Source organism: Choloepus didactylus, chromosome 14 (genome assembly GCF_015220235.1).
Source record: "Choloepus didactylus isolate mChoDid1 chromosome 14, mChoDid1.pri, whole genome shotgun sequence".
Lineage (NCBI taxonomy): Eukaryota > Metazoa > Chordata > Mammalia > Pilosa > Megalonychidae > Choloepus > Choloepus didactylus.
Window position 1 is genome coordinate 19527583 of NC_051320.1, and position 14877 is coordinate 19542459.

The 14877-nt window shown below is 34.6% G+C and overlaps 1 protein-coding gene and 1 long non-coding RNA gene across 2 annotated transcripts in view; one reads left to right on the forward strand and one right to left on the reverse strand.

Annotated features, from left to right (window-relative positions):
• Positions 1-14877, forward strand: part of LOC119509456 — a 46763-nt gene that overhangs the window by 26767 nt on the left and 5119 nt on the right. The gene's annotated exons all lie outside the window — the stretch shown is intronic.
• Positions 1-14877, reverse strand: part of TTPA (alpha tocopherol transfer protein) — a 24660-nt gene continuing 9783 nt past the window's right edge. Inside the window, exons 2-5 of the mRNA XM_037803485.1 lie at positions 13347-13500; positions 6153-6346; positions 4371-4481; positions 1-2197 (exon numbers count right to left, since the gene is read on the reverse strand). Coding sequence (XP_037659413.1) covers positions 2009-2197; positions 4371-4481; positions 6153-6346; positions 13347-13500 — 648 coding nt within the window. The 3' untranslated portion in view covers positions 1-2008. The remainder of the gene's footprint in view (positions 2198-4370; positions 4482-6152; positions 6347-13346; positions 13501-14877) is intronic.

Here is a 14877-nt window from a genome sequence, read left to right on the forward strand (position 1 = left end):
TTTATGTGAAAGATGTTTATTTTCTTTTGAACAATATTAAAACACACAAATTACTGGACAGTTCAGTAACAATGAGCACACGATAAGGTTAACCTTTTAAAAGGCACTGCTGGTACAATCACAGTAACGTAATATAGATAACTAGACTGAAATTTATCTTGCTATCTTATAAAATTCCCTGCTCTTTTCACATTGTTCTTTTAATATTTAGTGGATTGTTGAATTTTATAAACATTTCAAAGTCTCATGATAAAAATTCATTAAAAATTGTTTTAATTCTATTTACTATTAGTTAATCACATCATCAAAGAGTCAAATTTAAATGACATTTAAAAATATTATTCTTTATTCCTCTTGTAAATTAATCATTTCTATTTGTTCACAGTTATAAGAAAGTGTTTTAAGTACCCAAATGCAAATGAGGTAGAACTTTGTGATGTAATTCTTCTTCTGGGAATGAAAGTTGGATAAATCAAGAGGTTTTTGTTATTGTTATTGTTCGTTTAAACTGATTTTGTTTTGTTATTTTAATTATATAATTTAAAATTTCTTTACAAAAGATCTTACAAAATTTTAAGGAAATTAAGCAGGATCTTTTTTAATATAAAAATTGTAATAACTAAAGTTAGCTTCCCAATGCTAAACCAAAACCAAACTTGTTCTTTAAAGAACATTCACAATTAGCTTTCAATTTTACAATAGACTTACATACAGAAAATCATAGGTATCAGTTCACCTGATAGATTAATTTTCTTACAAAGAAAATACTCTTCACATATCCTTTCAAAAAGATACTATTGTATGATTAACAGTGAAACCCAAATAGTTGAACAAATGTTGAATCCTTTGTTCTTTCTTTGTCACATTTAAAATAAAATTAAGCAATTGCAGAACACTAAGTATAAAATCATGTCATAAAGAGAAAGCTGTATTGAATATGAGGGTTGAGATTATATCCTACTCAATAAATGAAATATTCTTAGACATAAACTCCTGTATAAACAGCATATTTTAGCTACTGTTGTTTTTTTTTTTTTTTAAGTAAATATGAATTACAGGTTTTGGCTAGAATATTCTGATATAATAGCAAGACCCAAATTATTTCATGCATAATTTGAAAAAGACTGCATATAATTAACAGCGATTTTAAAAATGTAAACATTTTTTTTCCCTTCTGTAATGGTGTTATTGTTCAGTTACTAGTAGGGTTCACATATAGGACTACTAAATTCCAGCTCTAAATCCCCCCATAATTATGATAAGAGTAACTCTAAACTCAAGCAAAATTACATTCTTGATTTGTCTGAAAATGCAAAAACAGTACTGACAGGCCATCAGCTGTGCCTAAATATTTTCCAAATTATTTTTATCAATTGAGTCAACATGAGTAATTTCAAAGAGACTTATAGATACTACATACAGTTGTTTATGGGATATAGATGCCACAATCAAAAGTTTCTATGTGCAAATGTGCTAAAATAGAACTTTGGTGAGATAACTATCTTGCCAGATCACAGAAATAACTGTAAAATGTACTCAGATTTTAATTTGAATTTTAATCTAATCTGACACCTACACAAAATGAATGTTAATATGTTTTTTTAATCATTGACTTTTGCTAATATTTCTTTTCAATGGACTTACATTTTAAATTTATTACTAAACCAATGTAATCAGAGAATTTGTTTAAAATGAAACTTTCCAGAAACATATGAGACATATATGGATAGCTACTTTAGAAATAACTTCTATACAATCTCTCAAGTGCAAAAATCAGGACTCTCTTCTGTGCTTTTAAGGAGTCTCCTGTTAAATTGATGAAAGATAAAGAAAATGCATTGAAAACTAAAAATAGTCCCAAATATCCATGTGGCTCAAGCCTGAATTTTTACATTTTTAAAGGTCAATCAGACAATCATTATTTAGTCTAAAAGAGTCTCTCTTTTGCCTACTTTCATGTAAATAGGCAGGAACTCACTCACATATCTTTAATTAGGAAGACATTCAATTAAATATCTTCTTCTTTCTCAATGGTCTCAGAAATGCTGTGGAGATAATCTTCAGACTTCATTATAAAATTTGTCCACTCCTGACAAATGTCCTCCATGGAGAAGTCTTCGCCACCATATTCCAGAGGAAGAATGCCTGGGAAATGCTGAGTTAAGCTTTGTTTGTAATTGTACCCATGCATGTGGATCTGAAAGAGCCAAAATGTTTTAGAAGGTATCCCTGACCCTTCTCAATATACTAGATGCATTTCCAGTGGAAAATCAACAACCCCCAGAACAGGTGCTCTAATAACTTTGAAGGTAGAAGGGCATATATAGGTACCACATCCTTTATTCCTCTGCTTATGAATCTAAGAATTTTACTGATGTTTAGATTGTGTTGCTTATGAATCTAATATTTTACTATTTTCTTAGACTTGCATTCTTATAACTGCACAAGATTTATAAAAAGATACTCTGTTCTTTCAAAAGTAGATTTTTAAACTCAAAATTATTTTTTAAATTCTAACCCCTTACGTACAAGTAATTCTTAGCAAAAATATCTAATATCCTGGGACTATTCTGTAGATGCTGAAAATGTATTGCCTATTACTAGCTCACATAAAATAGAAGCATTTATCTGAGAGAACAATTAGGCATATGAGGAATAATTTATGTGGTATCGTTGATGAATACTTTTCACTAGTACAAAAATTAAAGAGGCAATTATGATGGTTGAAAACCTCAAATTTTCAGATATTTTAGATTATGAAAATTGATCGCCTAATGCTTTGAGGTTAAGACAGAGATTTGGAAACTTGAATCACAAGCACATCTCTCTAAAAATAATAGTAACAATCTTTCTCAATTTGCTAGGACAAAATTCTCATCTATGCATTAAAAAATCATTTTAAAGCCCTTACTATGTGCTAGGATATGGGGATTGAAAGAAGAATGAAACAAGTTTTCTGTACTCAGGAACCTTATGATCCCTATCCTTGATTTGTCCTGAAATGTTTAAAACATTATCAATTGATTGAGAAGAAATTCTACCATCTCTACAACAAGAGGGAAGTAACATTTATAGGTCAAATAGTTGAAAAGGAGAAAGTGGCTAGATTGGTTTGTTCTTCCTATTTTGGCATGCTTATTTCATGCCCATTAACCTTCATGAAAGGCTATATCTAATTTCTTAATTTCTTATTTCTCTTTTCATTTTTACTCATATTCTCCTATTTATTACATGTAGTTTCTTCTTGTTGTTTTTATTTGTTTAGAATATAAACAAAAATAGAAATACTTATTTTTAGATCTTTCAAAGTTAAACAGAGGACAGCCAGCTACCATCAAGCTACACCAAAGAGAGAAAAAAAAATGAGCATGCACACAAAAATGGACTTAAAAAAAAACCACCAGAAGGAAAAGTGAGGGAACCATCTTCACGAAAGCAGATAATTTTAGGGTGGTTCCTCTTGAAGACAGGCAGAAATACCCCCTCAAAAGAAGCTCTAAGATCATAGTTTTCTGACCGGGTATACAATGTTGCATTTTCTTATTATGAAACAATGTGTCTTAAAATTCTGAATATGCTTTTATAATTCACATTATCCCTGTTTACATTTAAATAATTTCTGAAATTTGAATTGTCAAACACTTTTGGAAACTGTTTTGTGTTTGCCAATGTTTGCCACTACCCTCTATAGGGAATGAACCCTTTTGTACTTGCTGTTTCCCCACACAGCCTCACTAACCCACTATATGATTGATAATTAAAACATAATAGTAAATTTTAATTTAATAAAAGTAGCTGGCTTTTTAGATAATTATTCAAAACATCACGTTAATGGGGGAAAATAAGAAGGCAATCCTTAAATGAAAAAGGATTAGAATCTGTGATGTTTGGAGGTTTTATGGACCATAGAAAAGATCATGTTCTTTAAAGCTGATTCACTCCAGTGGGTGTAGACCTACTGTGGGTGGGACCTTCTGATTAGGTTATTTCAGTTGCGGCACGTCCCAGGTGGGTCTAATCCTCCTACTAGAGCCCTTTATAAGAGCTTGAAATAGAGAGAAAGCACAGAAGCTGAGAAAGAAAGCCATGAATGGAGCAGCCAGAAGCTGAAAGCAACGAAACCTGGAGAGAAGGACCAGCAGACACCATCATGGGCCTCGCCATGTGACAGAGGAGCCCAGGATCGCCAGATCGTATGTTGATGCCTTGATTGGACATTTTCACAGCTTCAGAATTGTAAGCTTATAAACTAATAAATCCCCATTGTAAAAGCCAACCCATTTCTGGTATACTGCATTTCAACAACCTTAGCAAACTAAAAGAGAATCCTTGGTGTAGAGGAAGAGTGACTTAAGTATGTTTTTACTCACCCGTTGCTTAATTTTTTCTGTCAGGAATGGTTTAATCATGGAAAAGACAGCCTGGAAAATTATCGGCTCATTCACAAAATGGATGCCACGAACTTTTAATGGAAAGGAATCCTTTTAAAAAATAAAGAAAAAATCTTACTGCTAATGAAGCATGAATAAATGAATAAATATTGCAATTATATTCCTCATGACAAATCCATCTTTGAATACTTGCTGTACTTGCAGGATCCAAAGTGATTCCATTTTCAAAACTATTTATTCCATCAATACAACAGCCTGCTTTACAATTCACTGACACTAAGTTAAGAAAAGTTATCTGAAAAGGTTTCTTCCTGTAGCGTCAACAACTCATTTTAAGAAACACCTAAATCTTTCATAAATAAGACCCAAGAAATCTCTTCTTCAATTACATATAATAGTCTTTAAAGAACCAATGTGTAATTTGAAATTTATATTACATTTCCCCCCAATTTTTTATTTTGGAAAAAAATTGCAACTTTCATAAAAGTTGAAGGAATAGTACAATAAACACACACTGTTTCAAGCTTTTGGCATGAGTTTTTAACATCAAAATAATATAGACTTACTTAGAAGGTTTAAAACATACAGAGTTGAAAGAAAAAAACCTCAATAGTTTCCCTACCCAAAGATGTATTATTAACATAGGGACTTTTCCTTCCAGATTCTTTCAAGTGAAGCTTTTTCCTATACATAGTTTTTAGAGATGTATCATTAATTTGCAGTTTTTTCCTTCCTTTCTATGTGTAATTATATTTTAAACATAATTACTAATATTCTCTTTCAATAATTTGCATCCTGTTTTGTCCCATTGATATAATACAGTTTTTGCAAACATCATGAGTTTTATTGCTATTGCAATAATCCATCAAATAATGTCCCATACTTTAAGAAATCATTTTCCTATCTCTGGATGCATAATCTGTTTCCAGTCTTCTTCTGTTAAAAGTGATGCCCATTTCTTCCAAAAAGAAAGAAAAAGAAAAGTGACGCCGCAGTGACTATCTTCATGTATAAAAGGCAATTCTAAGCACAATTTTTACATTCAGCTGATCAGCACTGGGGATCTTGCTTCACTGCTTACTAACTGTGTGTACCTGAGCATCAAGCTGTCACCCATCTGACATAGTTTATTAGTCTGTAAAATGGGAAATCCTTGGTGTAGAGGATTTGGTGTGTACATTAAATGATGATGCATTTGACATGCTTAGCAAAGCATCTGGTACATAGTAAGCTATTATTATTATATACAAAGCCTGTACTATATTAAAGATTTTTCCTTAGCTAGGTTTCCAGAGGCACAATTTCTGGGTAAAAGATGAGGATCGTTTTTAAAACCTTTTGATTTCTGAAAGAAAGGGATCAATCTGAACCTACCAAAACTTAGGTGTGGCAGTTTTACTGCACTGTTGCTATAAATATAATTTTTGAATCTTTTTTTTTTAATTTAGGACAAAATTTTTAGTAACAGAAAGAAGTAGTCATCTCATGGTTGTTTTAATGTGTAAATCCTGTGATGACAGATTTTGAACATATTTCATAGTGTTTGCTGCCAACATTTTTTCTTTTATGAATTAATATCCTTTGACATTTTACTTCCTCTTAGCATTATTGAATTCTATGTGTCATTTAAAAGATTTCATTTAATTTTCTAATAAATGTGATATTGCTTCTCTTTGCCTAGCATACAACAAAATTAAAAACTATTATCTGGAAATACTATACCTAACAGATAAAATATAAAAGTATTCACTGAACACTTACTGTAAGCACTGCAGCAATGTTCTTGGCTACAGAAGGGGTAATTTGCAGAGCATGAGAAAACTGCCAGTCTTCCAAGTCAAAGACAGCCTTGATTCCATTCCGTTGAGTTTCTACCTCCTGTACAATAAGTTCTGAAGTGATTAGACTTACACGAAACGCATCATAAGCTGTGAAAACTTTGGGGTCCCAGTGTGCTAAAAAAAGAAAGAAAGAAGGAATATCATTTCTCAGTATTGTCTAAAGAATCAGAAAGACTTACAAATAAAAACTAATTCTTTTTAGATTTAAAGGATCAGTAGAAATAAAACCGTGTACAAAGTTCATGAATTGAATATGAGATCAAACTGGTGGGCCAAGAAAATGTGTCTACCTCCTCAAATCCCTAGATAAGAATGGAGTTTTAAGAGTATAGGGAAATAGGAATGGTTGCAGGCTAGAGTTGATTGGTAGATGAAACCAGAGTGCAAAATGCACAGGACAGGGCTGAGGCTAGAGAGGGGAATGGCTCCAGGAGTGCTCCAAGGTTAGAGGTGGTGGGAAAGGAAGAGAGGAGGTCTGGAATATAAACAGCAGTTAAGCCCTGTAGTAACCAAAGAGGTTGCTAAGAGAAATGAAGGAGGAACAGACAGGCAGGTTGACCCCTCCAAAACCCCTCAGTGACAAATCACACAGAGTCGTCATCTGCCTACAGGCTGGATCAAGAAGGGTGGACTTTGGACAAAAGAGCCCAGCAAGCATCCAGGTGGCTGCCCACGCCCAGGAGACACAGAGACTACCTATGCTAAGAAGAGGATTTGCTAATATTCTGGTCCACACATCTTCCTCTTCTCCACCATTCCCAGGGCAGGCCACAGTGTACAGGAATGACAATAATGGACAGGCCAGTAGGTAATCAAAAAAAAAAAAAAAAAAAAACAAAAATTGCATCAATGAAGAATAATGTTGAGAAAAAATGACATGGGGGGGCAAACTCAACAGCAAAAGTACAATTAATAAAGTGGGAGACATTAAAAGAAATATAATAATTTCCAAGAGAAAAAAAAAAAGATACTGCAGGTGCTTATTATAAGAACAAGCTCTTGCTTTTTAAAAACAATCAATTTAGATCTCAGAAATAAAAATAGGATAATTCAAGCAAAAAACTCTGCAGATTGGACAAATGAGAGAAAAGACACATCCAACAAATGAATAGTGGTTTGGAAAATCAAGCTGAGGAAATCTCTCTGATATCAGCCCAAGACAGCCAAGAATTGATATGTATGAATAAAATTAAGGGATAGGCAGCTAGATCTACAGGTTACCAGGGGATGGGATGGGCATAGAGAAAAGGGAGTTTAGGCTTAAAATGTACAGAGTTCCTATTTGGAACAATGGAAAGGTTTTGGTAATGGATGGTGGTGACGGTAGCACAACACTGTGAATGCAAGTTAGTGCTGAAATATACATATCTGAATGTGGTTAAAAGGGGAGATGTTAAGTTGTATATATGGTAGTAGAATGAAAATTTTAAAAATTAAAAATCCATGGAAATGCACCATAAAAACAGTGAACACTAAGTTAAACCATGGACTAGAGTTAATAGTACAACGAGAAAAATGTGTTTTCATCAATTGTAACAAATGTACTACACCAATGCAGGTGTTAATAATAGGGTAGAATATGGAAATCCTGTATTTTATGCACATGATTTCTCTGTAAATCCACAACTTCTCTAATAAAAAAAAATCCTGAAAGAGAAAGAGAGAGAGAGAGTGCTAGACCCAGAAGTTTCAATATCTAACTAATAAGGGTTCCAGAAAGTATTAATACAGAGAATAGAGAAAAGAGGAGAGAGGGACGGTGTGCTGGTTTAAAGCTGTTATGTACACCGAAAAGGGGATGTTCTTTTAATCCATCCCTGTGGAAAGGCAGACCTATTGTGGGTGGGACCTTCTGATTAGGTTGTTTCAATTGAGATGTGACCTAGCCCATTCAAGGTGGGTCTTAATCCTTTACTGGAGTCCGTTATGAGAGGATAAAAGACAGAAAAGCTGAGCAAGCTTGGAGAAAGAGAAATGCCCAGAGATCCAAGCACAGAAAGGGAATGAGCCAGAACCTGGAAGCAATGAAATCCGGAAGAGAAGAATCTACAGATGCTGACCATGTGCCTTCCCATGTGATAGTTCCTCCAAGCTGCCATTGGCCTTTCTCTAGAGAAGGTATAGTCCTGCTGATGCCTTTATTGGGACATTTTCATGGCCTCAGAACTGTAAATTTGTAAACTAATAAATCCCCATTATAAAAAACCAACCCATTTCTGGTATGTTGCATTCCAGCAGCTTTAGCAAACCGAAACAGACAGTAATAGAAAAAAAATGTTCAAAGCTGAAGAAAAATTTAAGTCTTACAATTAAAGAGTTCCATGGAACACCTAACACAATGATATATATATATATATATATATATATAAAACTAAATAATGGTAAAATTTCAAAATACCAACGTTTCCGGCTTGGACAACTGGGTAGAACAGGTGGTACCATTTATTAAGATAAGGAACACTGGCAGAGAAGTGTTTTTGGAGGAAAAGATCATCAAATGTGTTGGACATGTTAAAATGGTGGCTGTGAGGCATCCAGCTGGGTACAGCTGGAATAGGGAGCTGCCGTATGGGGTCCCAAGGAGAAGACGGAGAAAAGATAAAAATCTGGGAATCATTTGTGCTTATGCGGCAAACTCAGGAAATGTCTTAGTCCATGTCTATCTGATGTTACAGTACAGAGATAAAGTAGCAGAAAAAGAGGAAGCTGAGGTCAATGTCCTAAGGAGCTTCAGAACTTAAAGGGTAAATAGAATTGGTGGTGCCAGCAAAGGAGGACAAAAAGGAGCACCAGCTAAAATAAATCAGGAGAACAAGGCATCAGAAAAGTCAAAGGAAGTGGTCATTTCAAGGAAGTTGGAGGTCAAGTAACTTAGGAATACATGTCCATTACATTTGGTAAAAAGAAAATCACTGATGATTTTTTAAGTTCATTCCAGTAAAGAAGTAGGAGTGAAACCAGTTCAGAGTGGGATGAAAAGGAACTGTGAAAAAGTATGAATGAAGACTACAATGAACTTAAGAAATCTGGCTGAGAACAAGAGAAGGGAAGATGGAGGCAAGAGGGTCTTATGGGGTTAAGGAGGGGTTTTCGTTTTGTTTTGGTTGGGAGATCACTGACAGATTTAAATATTGATTGATAGCATCTAGTAGCAAGGAAAAAGTTGAAGATATAGAAACAAAAGGGATAATCAGAAGTATAGGATTCTGAAGAGGCACAGTGGAATTGCCCTCACTTTTTAAAAGTCTCAGATTCTTGGTGAGAATTTAAATAATCAACCCATGGGGAACCCTGCTCATAAATACTATATTACTTCAGACACAGGCTGAATGCTACAATGATAAAAAATATGAACAGAACAATTGAAAGTTTGCAGATGAGAAAACTGTTAATAAAGTAAATTTCTGAGCCAGTCAACCTGGGTGTATAATCTGTGCGGTCCCATACAGTAACCATTAGCGCTGTGCAGCTATTTAAATTTAAATTAATTAAAATTATTAACATTTTATATTCAGTTTTCTAGTCACAGGAACCACATTTCAAGTGATTAGTAGCCTCATAGAACAATTTTATCATAACAGAAAGTTCTATTGGACAGCCCTGGAATAGACTTCAAGCTCCTTTAAGGCAAAAAACATGGCTTAAAATTTTTGTTAATTAATTTACTTTTTATTAGAGAAGTAGTAGGTTTCAGAAAAACCATGAAGAAAGTATACAGTTCCCATATAACCCCCTCACACACACACAGTTTTCCCAATTTACTCTTTGTGTTAGTGTGGTACCTTTGTTACAATTGATGAAAAACATTACAATTATACTATTAACTATATTTTAGTTTACAGTAGGGTTCACTGTGAACCCATTCCTATGGATTTTTTTAAACTTTTATTCTAGTAAAATCTATATAATAACTTAAAATTTCCTCTTTAAACCACAATCAAATACAAATTCAGTGGTATTAGTTACATTTAAAATGTTGTGCTACCATCACCATTATCCATTACCCCAGTTTTTCCAACACCCCAAGTAGAAATTGTACCAGTTAAGAATTTACTCCCCATTCCCTACCTCCACCCCAGTCCCTGTATTCTAAATTCTGTGGAGGTTTCTACATAACTGTATTCTAAATTCTGACTCTGAATTTGCTTATTCTAATTATTTCATATCATACATTTGTCCTTTTGTGTCTGCCTTATTTTACTCAGCAAGATGTCTTCAAGGTTAATCCATATTGTTGCATGTATCAGAACTTCATTCCTTTATATGGCTGAATAATATTCCATTGTATGGATACACCACATTTTGTTTACCCATTCATCTGTTGATGGATTCTTGGGTTGCTTTCATCTTTGGGCAACTGTGAATAATGACACTATGAACACCATTGTGCAAATATCTGAGTCCCTACTTTCAAATTCTTTGAGGTATATACTAGAAGTGGGTGGTAATTCAATACTTAACTTTCTGGGGCACCACCAAACCTTTCCATAATGGCTGCAGCATTTTACCGTCTTACTGATAATGAGTGAGTGTTCCTGTTTCTCCACATCCTCTCCAACACTTGTTATTTTTCATTTTTTTTTTTAATGGTTACCTTTTAGTGCATGTGAAATGGTATTTCATTGTGGTTTTGATTTGCATTTCCATAATGGCTAACGATGTTGAGCATCTTTTCATACGATTATTGGCCATTTGTATATCTCCTTTGGAGAAATGTCTATTTAAGCCCTTGCTCATTTCTTAATTGGAATATTTGTCCTTTTGTTGTTGAGTTGTAGGATTTCTTTATATATTCTGGATATTAAATCTTTATCAGGTGCGTGGTTTCCAAATATTTTCTCTCATTCTGTAGATTCTTTTTACGTTCATGATGAAGTCCTCTGATGCACAATGTTTTCAATTTTGATGAAGTCCTATTAATTTATTTTTCCTTTGGTTGCTTGTGCTTTTGGTGTAAAATCTAAGAAATCAATGCCTCACACAATCTCCTGAAGATGACTTCTTATGTTTTCTTCTAGCTTTATAGTTTTATTTCTTATGTTAAGGTCTTTGATCCATTTTGAGTTTAATGTTGTATGCGGTGTGAGGTAGACATCTACCTTCATTCTTTTGCATATGGAGAGCCATTTTTCTCAGGACCATTTGTTGAAGAGACTGTTCTTTCCCCCACTGAGTGGACTTGGTGCCCTTGTCAGAAATCAGATGGCTTAAAATCAGCACTTAATCTTATTGGGATTCCCTTGTGCATAGCACATTGTTTTTCCTTTGCAGCTTTCAGAACTCTCTCCTTGCCCTGGACATGACACTTTCACTACTTTGTGTCTGGATGTGGTTCTCTTTGAGTTTATCCTGTTTGGGGATCATTGGGATTCAGAGCACTACAGACTCTGGGAGAAAGCATGCCTGGAGATACCATGATGCTGAACTTCTAGCCTCCAAACTGTGAGACAATAAATTCCTGTTTAGGTTAATCAATTTTTGGTATTTCTCATAGCAGCCTTGGAAAACTAAAGGATCATCCTATATTTTGATAAAATAGAGGTTTATTCACTAAATAAAAGATAGGTAGTTTGCTAAATCTAGTAGCCCTACCCCTAAGGAACTCAAGGAACTTCTTTGCTATTAGCTCATCGATTTCCTATAACAATGGTGGAACAATAAAAGAACAGAAAAGTCATTATTATGTGTGTTTTAGACACTTTCATGATTAACCTAGTTTTGACACATAAGCTGGAGCAAAAAACAGAATCATTCTCCCCAATTTTCTGATACCTTTTCAAGAATTAAATACAATTCTTCTTATAAGATAGCAACTGGTTAAGGAGTTACAGGCTGGAATCTTTTCTATAAGTATGCAGGAAACACAAATATACAACTATATTAAGGTTCCCTCAAATCTTTACAAATGTAAACATTTCTGTAAGATTTGACTTCCCAAAACTCTGCTCATGAAATGTTGGCTATCTTTGACCTTTCAGTGATGCCATAAGAGAGTGATGGCTGCAGTGCGAGCCCTTCCCATTTATATATCAGTTTCAATCACACACACTGTCCAGGGAAGATCCAGAAGTTATAGGTCACTAACCTACAAGAAACAAGAGGAAAAGCTGGTGGTGAAAAAGGGAAGCCATGAGAAGGAAGTGTGCAAATGGAACACAGCTTCTTCAGCAATTCCCTGGGCTGCTGCTTTCCCACTGCATCCTACTTCATCCAGAAGAGTGAGCCACTTGCTCCTCAGCCTGGGCCATTATTCAACTAGTCAACCCCTCATCTCACAATTATTTAAAGAATACCTATGATGTGCCAGACCTGTCTTAGGTGCTTGGGGTACAGAAGTGAAGAGAACAAACAAACATCCCTGCTCTCACGGAGCTTATATTTTTATAGTTCAGAATTCTTCCTCATATTTCCTACTTGGCATTTAAAAAAATACTTTCCCTTGATCTTTTTTCCTCATTCCTCTTCTTTGTTTTCCTTTTCTCTAATTTTATTCAGTTGACTGTATGGAAGAATGGAAGTAGGATTTTCACTGGTTTTTCTTAATTTTCTCACAGCTGCCAAAGTTTTATCATATTCGGGGGACATGGATTAAAACCTAATAATTAAGGAGTTAATGCTTAAATTGTACAGGGTTTCTGTTTGGGTTGATCGTAGTGTTTTGGTAATGGATGGTGGTGCGTGTAGCACAATATTGTGAACATAATTAACAACACTGAATTACATATTTGAACACAGTTAAAGGGGGAACTTTTGGATTATATATGTGTTACTAAAATAAAAATTTAAAAATAAAACCATAGGACTCTACAATACAATGAACCCTATCGTAAACAATGGACTATAGTTAATAGTATTATTTTTAAAATGTTCTTTCATGAATTGTAACAAATGTACCACACAAATGCAAGGTGTTAATAATAGGGTGGTATAGGAGAATTCTGTATTTTATGCAGATTTTCTGTAAACTTAGAACTTCTCTAATTTAAAAAATGGGAAAAAATCTAAAAACCCTAATTCTTAAAGATGGGCTCACTCAAGCTTTTTATAGGACAGGCAATAAAGAAGAAGAGAAGGAGGAGGGGGAGGAGGAGAAAAAGAGCCATGTACTGCTTACCAATTCTGTAAATAAGAACTTTGCTGCCAGTGGGATCCCTGGATCTCAAGACTCCAAGGTAGCCAGCCTGCAGAAGGCCAAAGATACTTCTAGGGTGTAGATCTGCACTTATTTCTGGGCATTCTGCTCTCCACTTATAATAGTTTTTTAGTAACTGAAAAATAAAATAAGAATTATCTTGATAATTAATTATTAAAACCAGATGAGTTTTAGCTTACATGGTAAACATTGTGTGAAAAGGAAGGAAAGCATTGGCATGATAAATGAATCTTGACATCATTATGTCATGATTTTCCTCTGGAACATCTTTTTACCTGTAAAAACCAAAAGTTCTCTTTCTTAAGGATAGGTATTAATCACAGACTCACGCTTGAGTAATTTTCAGTTGTCACATGTGGTAGACAGTTTCCAAAGATAGCTTCAAACAATTCCCTCCCTCCTGGTATGCACAAGCAACTCCTTCCATCAAGAGGATCTATCTCCCCTCCCCTTGACTCTGAGATGGCCTTGTGCCATGCTTTGACCAGCAAAATGTGGCAGAAGTGACACTGGGTCAGTTTGCAGCATGAACCTTTAAGAAGCCTGGAATCTTCTGCTTCCACTCTTTTTGAGATCTGGACATCATTGACAGCCCATGTGGCAAGAACCCTGGAGGAGGACAGAGCAGTTTTTTATTCTAGCCTTAACTAAGTACCCAGCTGACACCATGTGTAGCAGAGATGAGCTGACCTCACTGATCCCAGCCCAAACTGCAGAATGACAAGCAAATAAATAGTTGTGTGGGAAGCCACTAGGTATGGGGGGGTGACTTGTTTTTCACCAACAGATAACTGAAGCACCAATTTTAGTCTTCTTTAAAATAAGGAAAAAATAGAAATCAATCAAACGAATTAATTCAACAAATATTTCTTGCATTACATTTGAATCACAGCTGTGAACAGAATAAAATCTCTGCTCTCACTGGGGCTGACCAGTTAGTGACAACTGGTTTATTCCAGGCTGTGCTGTGTAATATAAAGCTCCCAGATTCTGCAGAAAAACCTTGGCGCTGCCATTTATTATCTATGTGATCTTGGGTAGTACTTAACTCCTCTGAGTTTTGTTTCCTCTAATATAAAATCCAAATGCCACCTTGTAGCGTTATGTATAAAGCACATGTGGGTATCACATGATTTGTGATAGTTAGCATTGCTTTTATTAGAATAGGGAAATTAATTTGGATTAACAACTCATCCAAGTATTTAGTCCAGTTTTATATTAAAAACAACTTTAATCTTTCGATTTATAATTTCATTCCTACAAAAAGGAGCTAAATCAAAGATACAAAGGAATATCTCTATACCATTGACATACCTTCTACTAACAATACACAAAAAAAGAGACTTTAACTGTTTTAGTGGCATGTATTTAGAGATCCAGAGGAACAGCACACCTGGGTATTAGATCCTGGCAAAATATGGCTTGAAGGAAGCCCACTTGCTTCTCTTCCAAAACAGCCACCAAAAACAGTTAATCGACATATGCAAACAAT